The 18727-nt window shown below is 35.7% G+C and overlaps 2 protein-coding genes and 1 long non-coding RNA gene across 3 annotated transcripts in view; 1 reads left to right on the top strand and 2 right to left on the bottom strand.

The window, feature by feature from the left end:
* slc26a6.2 (solute carrier family 26 member 6, tandem duplicate 2) overlaps positions 1–18727 on the bottom strand; it is a 406025-nt gene that overhangs the window by 115597 nt on the left and 271701 nt on the right. The gene's annotated exons all lie outside the window — the stretch shown is intronic.
* LOC147842651 (uncharacterized) overlaps positions 1–18727 on the top strand; it is a 464331-nt gene that overhangs the window by 393191 nt on the left and 52413 nt on the right. The window lies entirely within an intron of this gene.
* Positions 1–18727, bottom strand: part of sema3g (semaphorin 3G) — a 51978-nt gene that overhangs the window by 16466 nt on the left and 16785 nt on the right. The window contains exons 2-4 of the mRNA NM_001122712.1: positions 17951–18108; positions 7076–7138; positions 3544–3663 (exon numbers count right to left, since the gene is read on the bottom strand). Coding sequence (NP_001116184.1) covers positions 3544–3663; positions 7076–7138; positions 17951–18108 — 341 coding nt within the window. The remainder of the gene's footprint in view (positions 1–3543; positions 3664–7075; positions 7139–17950; positions 18109–18727) is intronic.

The raw sequence follows: 18727 nt of genomic DNA, 5'->3' as shown, positions 1-18727 counted from the left end.
AAGTACCTGTTGTAAACATTACTCAAAGTATGAGCATTTCAAAAGTACTCAAGAGTAGTGAGTAGTGAGTGTTATGCTGTTAAAAGCTGATGCATTTACATCTAAATTGTGGAAGTGTGTAAACGTAACATTCTGTGGTGCAGTTAGTAATTGCACAGCAAGCACACAACGTCATAAGACGTTAATACTAGCTTAGATTTAAGCCGTGACGTCAAGTGACCAAAGTTCAATGTCTAGCCAGCGTCTAAGGACAACGTTATTTTGATGTCCAGTAATGACATTAAATGAGTTTGATATTTGGTTGTTTTTAGGTTGAAGGTTGGACATTGACGTAGTTCTGACAGTGGCTTCTGATCTCAACCTGATTTTCTTTCTCAAATAAAATGCGATGTCCCCACAACGTTGAGGCACAGCGTCAATCTGACATCATATTGATGTCTTGTGCCTGCTGGGTATTTAAGGCCATTTTGGTCATCATACAGTAAACATCCTTCATCTTCTCTAAAGTAACATGCATCTAAACAGTCTCTGGGTCAATGCGTGTAAAGATTTTGGACATCTTCTTGGACACTTTCTAATGCTTCCAAACATGTCTTGAGGTAGTTCATTATGATGCGATTTACCTTATGTGTGATTTGATTGGACAGGAATCCTAGGACTGATTTGTCTAATCCCCATAGACTAGAAAAAATAAAGTAGTGACTGCAGATTGAAGGAAAGTAGGGGAGTAAAAGTATCAATACAGCACTAAAAATGTACTCATTTTACACATTTTGAATACTTTTTCAGGGAAACTGAAATTGTTTGGTGGAAGACAGTTTTAAGGTTTTAAGAGTTTTTTTATGCATTTTTAGTGAATTATAATTTTAATATGACATTTTGCTGAAGATTTTTAAAAATGATTCAGCTATTTCACATTCACTTGATGGTGGACCTGGTGAACAAACTGTAAACTGATAAAGGTACTGATTAGTAACAACACTTTTGAGAATTTGGTAATTTGTTCAGTATTTAAAACATTTATTAGAGCTTAATTTTGGAGGAAGATTTTTATGATTCAATTACAAAATGAACAACATTTTGCTTTGGAGATGTATTTCTTTGCAGTTACTACTGATCAACTTAATATATTATACTTAATATAGTAACTTATTTTAGTAGCCTTTAAACTGTTAAACAGTAGCAATTTGTTACAGTAAAATTTACCTCAAAAGCACATGACTGAGATTACCCAAGTGCACACAAACACTAACTTAGTCACACAACATTTATCAGTAGCATGACATGATTTTTCCAATAAGTTCCAGAGTTGCATGACAAAACAATAGATCACTGTTTTTCTTGTCACGGACTATTATACAAACAGCTTAACAGCCAAATGAACTGAGGCAATGACTGTGCTTTCATACACTATGATATCTTTTTTTTTCTCTTTGTTAAACTGCATGAACTGTAGGCTTACATGAACACAAACTGGGTAAAAAAAAAATTGTTTAATGATTCTTACTGTTATTAACGAGTCCTCTTAATTATTGTGTAAATGGCTCTGTGTACTGGTATCCTAAGGTAGCGTCATAGTGTCATGATAGCCCTAATTTAAAATGCATTTTCTTTAATCTGTTTACATGTGAATGATGCTATATACTGTACAAGACTAAATGTGGTCTAAAGCATTTAGAGATTATTCGCTGTCTATCATTTCCAGAAGTAGTGGAAAATGCATTTGATAGAATTGTTAATTATGTAAATGCTTATGTGATCAAATTTGTTCAGTCACAAGAAACACAACTATCCACTCACCTGACATCATTTTGGCACATATTGTGAGAAGGCGCACCAATACAAGATATACAAACAATATTGTATTGTCCCAAAACGCATTCATTCTGATGAAAATTGTAGTTGTCATACACATACATTTTACTGGCTTGCTTTGCCTTTTTGTCATAAGTCACGTAACAAAGGTTGGTTAACTTCATTTTAATTGTGCATCGCAGTGAGAGCTCCCCTGAAAGCGATGGACAGCATGATGAAATAAGAGGAAAGGGTCTTGGCGAAATCCAAGTGCTCACAAGAGACCACTGAAAATGCATTTTGACACCAGGTGGACACAGGGCCAAAGTGTTTTCGTTTTGTATCTTCTCTCATGATCTAATCTTGACCTTTAGGGTCAGCTTGTTAGTGGGTGACCTCTGACCTTAAATAATTTAGTTTCTGAAACACATAAGCAAATTCTTCCTGATGTGCAGACACAAATACACTTGATGTGAAGTAGTTGGGAAGACTGTGTGTGTGTGTGTGTGTGTGTGTGTGTGTGTGTGTGTGTGTGTGTGGGGGTGGGTGGGTGGTACTGATGTTCATCACATTGTAGGACTACAAATGTAGCAATAGTACTGTAGGTCTTTTTGGCCTTATGGGCACATGAAAATGCCCCACAAACCATCCAGATTTAAGCATGTAATACTGCAGAATGTTTTCTGTGATGTTTGGGTTTCTGGGTAGGGTTGGGGGTGAGGTGACAGAATATACTATCTAGTATAAGATGATTTACACTACCTGGCAAAAGTCTTGTTGCCTATCCAAGTTTTAGGAATAACAAATAATAACTTGAGTCCTAGTTGATTATTTGGAATCAAAAGTGGCTTATATGAAAGGCAAAGGCCTACAGATTATGCTTGTTTTACCAAAATAGAATATGATCATAAGCCTTGATTTTTAATTATTTAATTAGGACAGCAAGATCTGTCTTGTCATTTAATAGACATAGTGTACAGTATAGAATATAAAGTCATGGTGCAGTGGAAAAAAAATGAATATTGTTTATGACTCCCATGAGCTTGGAGGACTGTACAGTATCCATACATCTCTGCAACGACTCAAATAACTTAATAATAAAGTCATTTGGAATGGCAAAGAAAGCGTTCTTGCAGGACTCCCAGTTCATCATGATTCTTTGGATTCATCTTTAGTGCCTCCTCCTTAATCTTACCCAAGACATGCTCAATAATGTTCATGTCTGGTGAATGGGCTGGCCTGTCCTGGAGCACGTTGACCTTCTTTGCTTTCAGGAACTTTGATGTGGAGACTGAAGTATAAGAAGGAGCGCTGTCCTGCTGAAGAATTTGCCCTCTCCAGTGGTTTGTAATGTAATGAGCAGCACAAATGTCTTGATACCTAAGGCTGTTGATGTTGCCATCCACTCTGCAGATTTCTCGCACACCCCCATACTGAATGTAACCCCAAACCATGATTTTTCCTTTTCCAAACTTGACTGATTTCAATGAGAATCTTGGGTCCATGCGGGTTCCGATAGGTCTTCTGCTGTATTTGTGATGATTGATGCAGTTTAACAGGTGATTCATCAGAAAAAATCTACTTTCTGTCACTTTGCCAAATGATCAACTATAAGTCAAGTTATTATTTGATTATTTGTTGCTCTTACACCTGGGATTGACAACAAGACCTTTGTATGGTTGTGTAAATGTGTGCATCTATTGAAACACTAAAACCCATCATGTGTGTGTAAGCGTGTGTGTGTGTTACCTCTCCACGGTGTCCGACGTTCACATACGCACACACGGGTTGGAAAGCTCCAGTTCCACAGGCCAGTAGATGGGTGCGGTTAAATGGCTGCAGCAGACGTACAAAATTTGCACACTCCATCTATACCAAACACACACACACACGCACACAATTTCATATTAACATGTTTTTGTGGCAATGAGTCTACAATTTGCATGACTGCACCACTTACAAGCAATAAAATGCACATATATATATGCTGAATAACCAGGTTAAACTCAGGTTAAAGTGCAGACTGGGATCATGAAAGAGTTTAGGATGTGAGATTGATTTGTCCCTAGAGTCTTGCAAGAAGCAGCAACAAAAGAGCAAGGAAATAGGGAGACAATTATGTCTACTTAAAATCAGAGCTTAAAGCATAGGAAAGAAGCTCTTCTGGTCTAATTGCTGAAGGGTTCAGTATGTGGAAGACTTCACATACACGTACAAACACACACTATCAGCATGTACACACTCTAACTACGGCCACCTGTAGGCAGATTCATTGACTTTGTAGGGTCAAATTCAGCAGAGCATAAATGCACGAGAGGTCAGAGGTCATAAAAGATGCAGGCAGATGCTCAAAGTGCCAACAGATGTGAACCAGCAGGACTGAGAGTGTGCGCAATGCACCAGTCACTTTGTATGCATAGGGAGCATAACTCAGCCTGAGGTATTTCATTTCTGCAGCTTTGTATCTAAGATTCGGATGAACATGACAAGCATTTTTTTTTGTGAATTAGCCATTTTTATTCATTGTTATGTTATATATTATTTTTGAATATACATAACTATATATAGTTTCATTCATTCATTTTCCTTTGGCTTAGTTCAGGGTCACCACAGTGGAATGAACCGGCAACTATATATACATATACTGTGCTTCCCACACATAGACTTTACTTCGATGGGTCGCCCAGGTATATTAACAGCCGCACAAGTATATTTGGTGACATTTATTTATTTATTTATTTTTTGTTTTATTATTATTATCATTCTAATCATTCAATTTATTTTTATTTATTTTTTATCATTCATTCTCAATTCACTGTTTTGTATCTGCCCAATAGCCAAACATCCATGATCGATTAACCATTGGAAAATTTTCTATCGCCCTACACGTTTCCTACTTCTCTTTGTGTGTGCACAAGAACTGTCACTACTCCTAGAGAATCTAACATGCTCTGCAGAGACCCACAGAGACGCACCTTTTTGTAACTTGAAAAAGCGTACGTAAATCTCCTAAAATGTCTGGGGTTCAGCTTTTGGTTTCGCTTTCTAAAGTTGTCATTAATTGTATGTGTTTTTGCATTACATTTTTAATTTAAGACTGACTTTCGCTTGACTTCGCAGCTGACAGCACGTGCACAGCTGCAAGAGCGATAGAAATATTAAATAATTATTTTTTTTAATCTAAATGACAAAACTTTTCTATATATTCTCAGACAGGACAAAATTGCAACTAAACTAGCAGCAAAATATTTGTATACTGCTAGAAATGGTTCATTAACTCATTTGCTTTATTTAAATAATTTATACTTTTTATTCTTGTAATGATTATTATACTTTTTAGGGATACTGTCTCTTTTTATTCCTTTATGTAATTTAATTTTTATTTGCTTTATATTTTTTCAATTTGATGATGTTAATATATTACAGATTTTATTTATATCTAACATGCTTAAGCAACATTGTACAAAATGTCAGCAGCAGATTTGACCTGTCAGTGGATTTCTTTTTTATTATAATAGTCTTTTTTAAACATCAACCCAATAAAAAAGAAACAGTGTAGAACAGTGTAAAATAAATAAAAAACATTATAAAAAAATTGTCTTATGTTGGTTTCTTCTAGAGAAAGTCTTATTTGTTTTACTTTGGCTAGAATAAAAGCAGTTTTTAACATTTTAAGGTCTAATTACCCTAACCTGCCTAGTTAACCTAATTAATCTAGTTAAGCCTTTAAATGTCACTTTAAGCTGTATAGATTTGTCTTGAAAAATATCAAATCAAATATTATTTACTGTTTTTTATTATTTTTTATTTTTATCATGGCTAAGATAAAAGAAATCAGTTATTAGAAATGAGTTATTAAAACTATTATCTTTAGAAATGTGTTAAAAAATTTGCTCTCCATTAAACAGAAATTGGGGGAAAATAAACCAGGGCTAATAATTCTGACTTCAACTGTTCAAGTTTTGATTATTTATATATTTATTTATTTATTTATTTATTTATTTATTTATATTTTTAAGAAATGAACACTATTCTCTGGCAAGGACATTTTGCTTTGTTTATTTTGCATTATTTAAGATCTGAAAATATGCATTAATTTGTATTCACCAACTGCTATTTTCAGTAAATAAATACTCTACATCTTAATATTCTTTTATCTGTACTTTTTTACAGTAGTATTCTTATTTCAGTGAGGAAATTTTCACTTAATACTTATTACAGTGGTGGAGATGAGGAGATTCTTCCCAAAAAAAGTTTTAATTGTTTTGAGTGTCCAAAAAAGAGCTATATAAATGTAATGAATTATTATTATTATTATTATTATTATTATTATTATTATTATTATTATTATTATTAACAAAAAAATGTCAGATTTTTGTGTGAATTAACTATAATAACAATTTCAGAGATACATCAAACTTCTCTGAGTTCATTCCTGTGTGTCCTTTCACCAGTGAAAACCAATATCCTGTTCAATTCCCCAACACATACTCACACAAAGAACAAAGTCATTAAACGCCGCTGTGAAATCGCACTCACCTGTCACATCAAACAATACAGCCGGGACAGTCACCAGAGCATTTAACCATGGAGACACCTCACATTTTCAATTTACGAGCGAAACATGCTAAACATTACCAGATGCAGAATGTGTGTATGAGCGCGAGTGAGAGTGTGTGTCTGTTTGTGTGTTAAAGACCTTCCACCATTGAGGACAGAGTGCCTGAAAGATTTAACTCTAAACATAATTAACATGCTTATGGTGCTGAAAAGGGAAAATGAAAGGCTGAATGAGAATAAAAGGAAACAAGAATCCAAAATGGAAAACAAAGAGGAGGTTAAAAATGAAAGAATAAGTGTTCTGTGTATTGGGACAGCCTTCTTTGGTCATTAGGTTTAAGAGACTCAAGAGTCACACACACACTAGGTTGGAAGCAAGACAACAATAAGTAAGTGGATCAAATCTCATTTATGGGCGCTTAGCTTCATCTTTCCAGTCATCGGCGCCAACTACAGCGTATTCTGAGTATAGCTGAAGACGGTCAGATGTTTTCATTTCAGAACTCTAGATTGGGCCTGATGAAATACATACGGTTGAGGATCACACTAAACATAGACTCCAAAACAAAGCTACATTTAATGATTTCTACTGGGTTTAATACATTCATGAACATCTGAAGCATGCCAGCTTACAAAAAAACTTCAGAAACTCTGAGATGCTGACCTGACTATCTGAGTTTGTCAATGTTTTTAGTGAATTCAGAGTCATTTAGAAACTCACCTCGGGATCTTTCCCTTTGAGAATACAGTCTTCACGATTACCAGGCAACGAAGGCCAATGGATCTGGAGATAAAGAGGAAAAACAGATGAAATTTATAGTCTCATAAATTAAACACACACAATCAACACAGTGCAGTCACACCCAGGCTCATTTACTTGTTAAGACTAATTAAGCCTCCAAAGAAACAAACACAATAATGTTAATGTTACTAAGGATTGAAAATGGATAATTCTTCTTTTTTATGGGATGTTGCTGTGCTTGTTGTTTAAAATATCAGTGTGCATCTTTTATTTCTTAAATTACATGTACCTTTGTACTATGTTACTCATAAGACATCACAACAATTAGCAAATGACAATGATTCAATTGCTCAAAATTCCCAAAGGACAAAATCAAGTCTCTGTTTATAATTACACAGAGCCTAAAAATGACTTTTGCCACATGTCAATGACAATATTATTATATTACTATTAATATATAAATTATTATTAATAAACTGTTGTTGGTGGTGGTGGTGTTTTATCTAAAACAAGTAAAATGACTGTTTTTGTTCAATTTGATCATTTCATTGTGGGTTCAAATTTAGAACTTTTGAACTGGACAACATTAAATATTACTCACAAACAGTAAAAGCTACTGTAAAATAACCAATATGTGTTATTTATGCTTTTATTCATTGTCGTTGTGGTTGTAATTGGTTTATATTTAATTGGATTAAATTGGATTAATTGGATATTTATGAATCACAACATGTTTATTATTTATTTATTTAGTTTACCAAACTTAGTTCTTAAGTAGACTATAATTAAACTGTTCAGTTCACCAAACTTAGTATTAAGCTTGGTGAACTGAACAATTTAAGTATAGTCTACAAAACCGTCAAGTTAAATAAACTTAAATGTGCAAGTTTTGAGAGACTCCATAACTCAATGACAATGATCAACGAGTTTACTCAATTATTTTAGGTCATTCAAAATAATAGCGTTTTCAGTGCACTCTTATTTTTTATTTATTTTTTTTTATCCATGAAATAATGAAAATAAAAATGCTGTTCTGATGGGACAAAAGGGCACTAGAGGGTGCTGGTCAGAAACCTGGAATGTATAATAGGTGAGTGGGTGAATGAAGAAGAGATTCAGTTGTGGTAGAGAGCATGGTTCCTTGGAGCTACTTCAAACTCTTTGTATTGTGAAGTCCTAGTTGGGAAACCTTGCGTCTTAAGCTCAACCCAAGGACTTCCTAATTGTCCAGATAACTGAATGTTTGGAAAATGTATTGCTATGCTTCCTAATTTTGTGCTTTGCGGGTGTTAATGTAAGGCAGTGCAGAAATATCATAATGGAAGAAGAAATAGTATCATTAGTCAATTTCATAAGGACTTTACCTTTCCTGTCTGTCTTCCATTGGTTGGACAACCAGATAGCTTTGCTTGAGCTGACGCTGCTGTTTTTTTTACAATCACTTTTTGTGACCATGCAATGATTTGTAAGCGCAACAGTGCCATTGTTTAAACTGTTTGAGGAAAGCATAGCTCATATCTAATTGACTGTGCTCATTATGTGAGTAAAGCGAGTGTGTGTCTCTGCGGATGAGTGTGTGGAGCTAAATATTTTTTCTGTTGTTGCTCCCATGATTGTCAACACCAAAAACAGATTTATGAAAACAATAAATCTGAGAGTGTAAAAGTCACAAAAACATATTCTTATGTTATGAACGATTGAGAAACAAACATAATCCCATCTGGGTCCCTCTATACAAATATATATACAGAGATTGCACATCCTGACACTTTAATTTCTCACGCGTCAAAAAGCAGTCTGGCACACTAGCGCTGTCACGTTCAGACCTCACACAGACTTTTGGGTTTGTTTGCACAGATCTGTAAACATTTGCGAACTAAACTGCATAAGTAATACAGAGCTCCTTAGATATTTTAATTATAAATGATTAGAATGTCATAAAAAATACTGTCTAAATAAAGTATTATAGAGTTATGTTAACCTATAGAGCTCCTGTAGCATGTAGCAAACAATGCTATAGTCGTGGGTTCAGTTACTGGGTTATCAGTTGTTATTAATAGCTACTGTTTATAAAATCTCTGCCAAATGCATAAAATGCAAAAAATATTGTCTGACTTTGTTTCACATGACAGTTACAAGGTTCCTCTATTGCTAATAAAATGTAATGTATCATTTAAAAAAATATAATAAAATAAAAACTTCCAGTCTTAATATGATAAAATCATTAGTGAGTCATTTGTTGTTTTTATTTACCCTTTCATGTTCTGACATTGTCTACTCCGGAAACTGTAATCAACTACATTACCCAGCATCCTTCCTTTGCATGAACGCATTTCCTGTTTCCTTAATTAGTCATCACCTTATTCTTCAGGACACATTGGCATTAAAAATAGTCAGAATGTGGATCTCATTAGGTCATGTTGAATGTAAAGGTCATTATTGGTATTTATTCATTCATTTTCCTTCGGCTTAGTCCCTTTATTCATCAGGGGTCGCCACAGTGGAATGAACCACCAACTTATGCAGCATATGTTTTACACAGTGGATGCCCTGTCAGCTCCAACCCAGTACTGGAAAACATTCATACACACTCATTCACACACATACACTATGGACAATTTAGTTTTTTCATTCATCTATAGCGCTCGTCTTTCTATTGTGGGGGATACCAGAGCATCCGGAGGAATCCCACGCGGAGACAGGTAGAACATGCAAACTCCATACAGAAATGCCAACTGATCCAGCCAGGACTCGACCCAACAACCTTCTTGCTGTATGGCGAAAGTGCTTACTACTGAGCCATTGTGTCAACCCTATTGGTGTTAAAAAAATAATAATACAGAGCAACTGTGTGAAGGATAGGCTCACCTTTATTTGTTCTTCTAGATACACCAAGTTTATTCATTCATTCATTCATTCATTCATTCATTCATTCATTTATTCATTCATTCATTTATTTATTTATTTTATTTTTGGCTAAGTCCCTTTATTAATCTAAGGTCGCCATAGTGGAATAAATGGGCAACTTTTCCAGCATATGTTTTAAGCAGTGAATGCCCTTCCAGCTGCAACCCATCCCCGGGAAACATCCATACACACTCATTCTGAAACAAACACAAAGACACTGTGGACAATTTAGCCTACCCAATTCACCTATACCACATGTCTTTGGACCGTGGGGGAAAGCGGAGCACCCGGATAAAACCCACGCCAACACAGGGAGAACATACAAACTCCACACAGAAACACCAACTGATTCTGCCGAGGCTCGAACCAGCGACCTTGCTGCAAGGCGAACGTGTCTCCCACTGCACCACCGTGCAGCCCCACACCATGTTTTTGTTTAACATTAGCCATCCTCTGTTGACCATCAGAAAAACTTAGTTGGTTAAGATTCATAGATGACTGATCCTGGACCTGACAATCTGCCAAAAAGAATAAGTGAATGATTCCTGACAATGAACCGAGTTCACGTAATTTGGGAATAAATACAGGCCCAACCGGGAAGAAGGAAGTCGGATCAAGGTTGAGTCATTTTCCTATTTAAAACAACATCATGAATCTCTGCTTGATTTCTGTGATCCTCCATTTCAGCTGAGAGGATTTGCTGATACCAGCTGCAGCACAAACTTGCACATGTAAATTTACACATCTACACACGCTTATTTTGTTTTCTGGCTTTTGGACCATAAAACTAAAGACCAAGTGAATTTAAGGTGAAATGTATTTTACAGTGCCCTTGTTAGAGTTTAACACTAAGCATTATTAATTACTATATTATAATAATGTGCAAGTAATAGCAGTTTACAGGGTTAGCAGGAATAGAAAATAGAAATAGACAGGGGTAACAAGTGGTTAGCACTGAAATTCTGAATGGGAGAGTGTTTGAGTGATTGCCAGCACTGGGGGTTGTACTCTATTTAATAAAAAAAGATGTGTTTAGATTTCTCCCCTCTGCTAGATTGTTTAGATGTCTCCTCTCCTGTATTTTATGTTTAGATTTCTCCCTTCCCATACAGAAAATGTATCAAAACAAACATAAGCATGAAGAAGCATGTTTTTTAGCATTAATTGTTTACAATATTTAATATATAATATTAATATAGTATAATATAATAATAATATAATATCGTATTGACTCACTGCCTCTGAAACTTTCGTCCATCATAAAACAAAAAATTTGAGCCAGTGTCCTGACATTTTTTCTTACCCATCAGATTATGCTACCAACACTGTATTTGAATGCTTCTGAGTTTGGGATTAGGGATTAGATAGGTTAGGGCGTTATTATAGCTTCATATCACACTAATCCACTTTAAAATTTAAACTTGTAGCAAAATCTGATGGGTAGCATACTGTATTACATGATCAAAATGTGTTACCTACTTTTTGAATGGGAGGTAGGACAGTCTGACAAGATAGGACAAATCAACAAAACAAGGGGTTTGATTTTCTCTGTTTTTTGCATACTAAAAAGCACTTTGAGAAATGTTTTGAAATACAGAATGCCGTCATTTGAGCCACAGATAACTTTAGGACTGGCATAGTGCATGAAATAAAGACAGAATGTGGCAGACAATTGAGAACCCCTATGCTGGATTCAGTGACTGACACACATCTCACCTGCTGCTGTTTTGGTGTGTGTGTGTTCATGCATTTGAAGTACTGCCCATAGACTATAATAGAAAGCCAAAAAAGCCAGTCAATGTGATCGCCATCTACCATAATGTCTATAGGTATGGCCAGTCTCTGTTCCAGATATGTTTACGTACATCCAGCGCAGAACTTTGATAGAGAGCTAAACTCTCCTTTCTCTCAATTCAGAATTGGTTGGACACAATATGTAGCCTATTGCTCTGTCTTTTTCTACTTTGGAGAAGAGAGCAGAACAAAGTATCATCGCTTGAACTGACTCCGAAATACTATGTGTTTTTTTCAGAATGGATTCATTTATACACATCGGACACAGTGTGCAAGGTTTGTTTACGTGACAAATTTTTACACATATGAATACGAAAAAAGCATATACGAATATGTCAGACTTCAGTGTGCAAAGACCTTTACATCTAATTTTGGGCCATTGTATCTGCACAAACTGAAGTTTATAAGCTAGTTTTTAGGGGATCACATGCTTATGATTGCTTGCGGCTGGTCCCGCATTAACCAATTTATGGCCACTATCAATACCTTAAGTTCCATATCACAGCCATATTCATTTTGAAGAAATCCCCCTTACACCCCTACTCCTCCTCCTTTCCTAGATGGGTGGCCCAGTGGTTAGCACTGTTGCCTCACAGCAAGAATGTCACTGGTTCTAGCCCTTATCAAGCCAGTCGACGTTTCTGTGGGGAATTTACACGTTCTCCCCATGTTCACGTGTTGCCTTGGGTTCCCTAGTTTCCTCCCACCATTCAAAAACATGTAACTTAAGTTAATTGACTAATCCGAATCAGCACCATAGACATGCTCCTAGTAAGTAGTTATCTTTTAAGAGCAATCACTATCTGTTCATTAGCTACTACAGTAGGAGAGTTTTCGAGATCTACCTGAGCTCAAACTTCCCTCTCGCCTTGCAAACGGCAGGTGGCCCCGGGCTCGAGGATCTTGTGAGCTCAAGGCATGCCAAACAAGCTTTATAATCAATCATCAGTTAAGATGTTCCATTTTCCATTTGCCCTAATTAAAAATTAAACATTACTTCATAAAAATTAATAGAAGTTACTAAGATGCCCTTTGGAATTGGTAAAATGTGCTTGGGAGGGGGGAAATATGATCAGAAATGTTATGTTCTATGGATCTATGTTATGTTCCCCACATCAACTGATAACAACAGACTAATCGTAATTTTTTTATATCTTAATTTTTAATCTCAGTTTATCCAAATCTAGATATCAATACATTCAGGCCAGTCCTAGTGAACCCTGTGGCCAGTGGCAGTACAGTGGCTATACAAAAGGGTCTAACAAGGCCAAACCCATCTGACCCTGAGCCAAAGGTCAAGGGGTCACAACCTCAGAGGTGGCAACCACTGCCATGTGTCTGACACCATGACAATGCACTTCCTCTTCCTGTTCATATCGTTTAACAAGGCCACACACAATGAGACAACATACAAAAACAACCACCCCTGTTCTGGGTCTAGTGACTTGAGTCAAAACACATTCACATGAATAGAGGCTTTAATTAAGCTCGGCCATACACACATACACAAAGTTAATTGCATTGGGAAAAAGAGTCACTAAACCCTTGAGACAAGTAGAACCAAAGCACTTTAGCATTTACAGTCCATTTACTTTGATAATTTTTTTCTCACACACTTCTCATTTCTCACAACTTTATTGGATAAACTACTCCACAAAACTGTGACCATAACATGAAAAAGGGCGCCAAACATCGAACGTGTAAAATCAAGCAAGACTGTTTATGTTTATGCATGTTTATAAGTGCAGTCTAAACAAGTCTTTGTCACAAGTGCGGTCAGTTTATATGACTTTAATCTGAGTTTGTGGACAGCTGCTTTTGTGCCGTTTTTAATAAACATTCTGATGGATGAGAAAAAAAGGAGTTTTAAAGAAAAAACAACACAAAGATACTGTGTTTTTATTTGATTAAATTAACGTATTAAATTGGATAATATCAATGACAAACAAAATTTGGCATGTGAACGTTATAAAAGTGTATATTTTTAAATCTTTTTTTTTATAACAGCATATTTGTTACAAAAAAATCTATATGTTCTACAAATAAGGATAATAATAATAATAATAATAATCATCATCATCATAATCATCATCATAATAATTTGGGATATATATATATATATATATTTTTTTTTTTTTTTTTACTTGAATACAAAAAACAACATTTGTTTTTTTTAAGTATTCGTTTTTTTTTTTTTTTTATTAAACATTTATTTTAATTAAATGGAAAATATAATTATAAATAACTGACTTAAGAAGAGAGCATGCTCTATAATTAAAATCTGAACATAGCTACAATGCGTCATATTTCATTTATCACATGAGGAGAAAAGAGGAGTCGAATTTACAGAAAGAGGATGGCGGACCATTTATTGTCAAAACGCAATGCAAAAGCGCCTGTTTGGCAATATTTTGGGTTTAAACCAAATGCAAAAGAAAACCTGAAGGCGTTAATGAGGCAATCTGCAAACTTTGCCTGACAAAGGTGGCAGTATCTAGAGGAAACATAACTAATTTATACACGCACCTTCAACACACCTTTATGTTTAACTATTGGTGGGCCGTGGATGGATCAATGGCCATAAATACGCAATGCATACTCTCATTTCAAAAATCACACGACCATCATCTCATGTGTAATGTTTAATAATAAATCTAATTTTTTTATTAAAACGAGTGATTTAGCAATGCCGCCCATTGACAATCCAACTGCAGAGAAACAACATTGTGGCAACGTAAGAACATTTTCCGAAGTTCAGCTCTTCTTTTTTCCTCTTGATTATGTATTTAATGTAAAAAAAAATCAATAATAAATAGGCCGACAAGAGCGCATCCTGTGTGTGCGCGCATCTTTTGTAAATGAGGCCGCTCTCTTTAAAAACCGAAAGTTGCTTCCTCTGTCTGGCAATATTTCGCCTTTTAATCGTATGAAAAGTTCATTTAGATGAGCCAATATTAAAAATTGCAAAAAAGTAACTGAAACGTGCGGCCACACATCAAATCCGAGGTCTGATCTCTCTCTCTCTCTCTCTCTCTCTCTCTCTCTCTCTCTCTCTCTCTCTCTCTCTCTCTCTCTCTCTCTCTCTCTCTCTCTTTCTCCCATTCAGACATTGAGCCGCAACACAAGTCAAGTCGCAAAACTAAGGCAGGTGCAGCTGACAGGTAGAAGAGCTGAAGCCTTTGCGAAATCTGTCAAAATACACCACTGAAATTAACAGGCATAAATGTCTTTGAGCCAAAAAAAGTCTATTTGTAGGATATCTGTAAAAACACAATTGGAGCCAAAGATATGTAGGAGTTGTGTAGCCTATTAATTATAGGCCTATTAATTCTAATAAAATGAAAACCAAAATAAACAATTCATTGCATTTTTCGTTTGATAAAAATATACGTAAATGAAAAAAATCAAAGGGTGGCTAGTTTGTATTAATGTGTTTTAATATTAATGAAAATATGCTTAGCCTATTTAAATTAACGGCTATATACGCCGCCAATAGAGAAGCCATTTAAAACATATTATTTTACTGTGTACTGGGTTATAATGTATATTTTACAATAAAAACTAAACGTAGCATGTCTCGCTGTCATTTAAAACATGTAATTCAAACCACACCTGTAGCATTGTTGTGTTTTATTCGTTATGTTAATAAAAGTTATGTGTTGTTTAATAACAGTGATTTTTTTTTTGTAGTTTCCTTTTCGTCCATTCAAACAATTGTCGCCGAATTGGCAACTCCCGCACAATTAAAAGTGAAAGTATTATACGCACTCATTCATAAGCTATTTAAAAGCAGAGAAAAAGAGGAAAAGAAGAAACACCCACTCCCACAGTATTACCGGTGTTGTCACATGTCGATTAACCAGTGGGGATATTTCCTCACCGTCACAACCCTATATATATATATATATATATATATATATATATATATATATATATATATCAAGAATAAAAGCAGGTTTAAATATTTTGAAACCTATTTTAAGGTCAATATTATTAGCCCCTTAATCAAAAAAAAATTTTTTTTTTGATTGTCTGCTGAAGAAACTATTTTATACAATGACTTGCCTAATTACCCTAATTAAGCCTTTGAATCGCACTTGAATCAAAATCAAAACCAAATTTTTAATTAATTGCAGAGCCCTAGGGAATTAAATGCAATATTCTTCATTTATTCTCTTAGGTAAGGAAATATCTCCACTTAAAGGGCCATGACACCCCCCACTTTGAATTTTTTCAAAAGATGCATGATTAATGGGCGTGGAGCTCCGCGACCATCGGGCAGGAGTGGGCATAGCCAGCAGGGGAGAACGTGAGAGAACAACTTTGTTGTCAGTTAGCTCACAAAATGAGACAAACCATGAGGAGACACATGAGTTTATAGTTAAAATGAGTACAAAAAGTTAAAATGCAAATAGTTAAAATGCAAAGAAATGAACAGTGATTTAATGCCCTGCTACATTTGTTATTTGTAATTTCATATACACATAAGCACAATTTATATAATTATAAAGATAAGTGTGTTCATGTAAACCCTATAAATGAGGACTTCTCCCTCAATCCCCGTATCCAGCAGACTGAGTGCTCTCCTGTCTATTTTAACCATTAGCCCTGCTGGTAATCTGGAGGATTTAGGCAAACACAGCAGCACGGCGATGTGTCTGAATGTGAACGAACTCCTGATAAAAGACAGCGTCCGCCATTCTCTAATTCTCGTCCTGCTCTCCCGACAAAAATGCTAGCAGCACACACATAGCTTTGCTGTATGATCGGCCCTGATAAGATCGCAGGGGAAAACATGCAACAAACCCCATGGATCATGGAAACAAACGCATATGAGCCTTCATGAATGGCTAAATACTGTGTGCCTTGGGGGTCCGTGTCTCACAGCTCGGGCTTGACTCTGGCAGGTCTCATGAATAATTAAGCAGCCGGCTCTTCTCATAGGATAAGAAAACTCTGCTATGAATAATAATGAGAAACCGACGCATCATCATTGCACTTGCAGTACTGCGCTACGTCGCCGATTTTGATCCCGCCCTAAAAATCATTTTAAACCCGGAAGCTGAAATTAGCTGACAAAAGCTCAAAATTACCCAGTTTTCCCTACAATTAAAGCTGTCAGGTGCTAACATTGCCTTAACTGATGCTCAACACACACAAATCTGTTAATATAAAAAAAAAAGTTCTTCAGGGTGTCCTGAACCTTTAAGTATCACCTTATGGGGAAAATGTGCTTTATTCATTATAAAGCTTGAAGCATTAGAATGGGTTCTCGGTATCGTCCGATCACCATGACAAGGAATCAGTACTTGGTATCGGCTGCAAAAATCCTTATCGGAGCATGCCTAATAATAATAATTAATAATAATACGATGATGGTGGGTTAACAGAAATGTATCTTTTAGCGCTAGTTCTTCCAGGAAGACCTAATGTCACGTCACTCATCACAAACAGTTCCAACCAATAGCCAAGAGACACAAGCAATATATGAGCTGTCCATTCATTTGCAGATACTGACGCAGATGTTCACCCACCATCCTCCCTACCAACACCAGGTTGGCCCTGTCCAGGGGAGTAGGCACCGGCTACGCCTTCGTCCTCAGCAGTTATAGCTGGATCTAAAAGCTTCCAATTCAAGCTATGGACAGGGCCTCTGCCAAAGAAATCCTATTTTTGTTAACTTTTACCAAATAATACGCATCAAATAAATTTATTATGTCTTTCTGGTAGAACTTACATACTGTAAGGTAAACTTCCTTTTACATTATTGCCCCTGCAATCATTTTTCCATTTAAACCAACATTTATAGAGACTCTTGACTAGAAGGATGCATTTTGAAGTTTTTTTTTCAAATCACCATGAGAATTATTTTAATTCCAACAATTCAGCTTTTCAAAAATCTCTTCTTGTTCCATTCCTCTTCATCTAGTTTTTCAAAAGTAAGCATGTGTCATTTGTAAACCAGTCTTCAAAGATTACTTACTAATCATGGGTAAAATATGTCAGCACAAATAGGCGTCTGCTGATTTTATCTGTGTGTGTAGATAACAGTCTCCAGTAGTACAGAATGAAATTCATGACACATCTCACTAACAGACTTTTATGACAGCCTATAATCTTCACCTTACCTCAATGATAGTGTGTCTGTGTTACCTCTTTAGCATCATGCGTGTGATCCAGTCTGAGTGAGTAGAGAACATCCTTCCCTCCCAGGAAAAGCCTGTCATGATATTCATCCAAAAACACAGCCGACAAGTGCAGATCTCCGTGTAACCCGTTGAAAACTGAGGTACGATTTGTGTCCAGAAGATCTGTGGCAAAGGGAGAAAGAGAAAAAAGGTGAATTATGAATGACATGACAATAAGTACAAGATTTCAGCTGAAAAATGACAATAAATCTGTCTCTGCTAGTCAAAGATGATTAACTTTATGAGGAGAAAACCATGATGCATAAAGAGGACGATCAACTTAAATCCAGAACAGCAGGGACGTGACTGATGGCGTTCTCTAAAAAAAACAAACCACTCTGTTTCTCTTCTTGTCAGTTAAATTTAATTGCACTTTATTGGCGTGACTGTTTGTTCAAAGCTTGGGTTAAAACACAGTGGATAGGAAGGTTATGTCAGCACTATTTTGTAGTAGAGGTATTTTAACTAAACTTGGCGAGGTGACTTGATGAAGACCTTGCTAACTCTCTTGGCTGTACACTTTACTAGTAATTCTACAAAGTAATTTTTCCACATTTAAAGCAAAAATACTGTATTGGATTAATATAGATCAAATTTTGAATCATTAAAATTTCAATGTGGGTGGGGCTAATCTGCTCAAAAGAAAATAAATGGAGCCTAAGCAAAAATTAAAAAAAAAAAAAAAACATGCTGTTAATAGCGGTCGCTTGTTGCTGTTAGAACAAAGATTTACATGAAAGAG

Source organism: Danio rerio, chromosome 8 (assembly GCF_052040795.2).
Source record: "Danio rerio strain M-AB ecotype USA chromosome 8, GRCz13ab, whole genome shotgun sequence".
NCBI classification, from domain to species: domain Eukaryota; kingdom Metazoa; phylum Chordata; class Actinopteri; order Cypriniformes; family Danionidae; genus Danio; species Danio rerio.
Note: the sequence above shows the minus strand (reverse complement) of the source record. Positions and strands in the feature narration are given on the sequence as shown.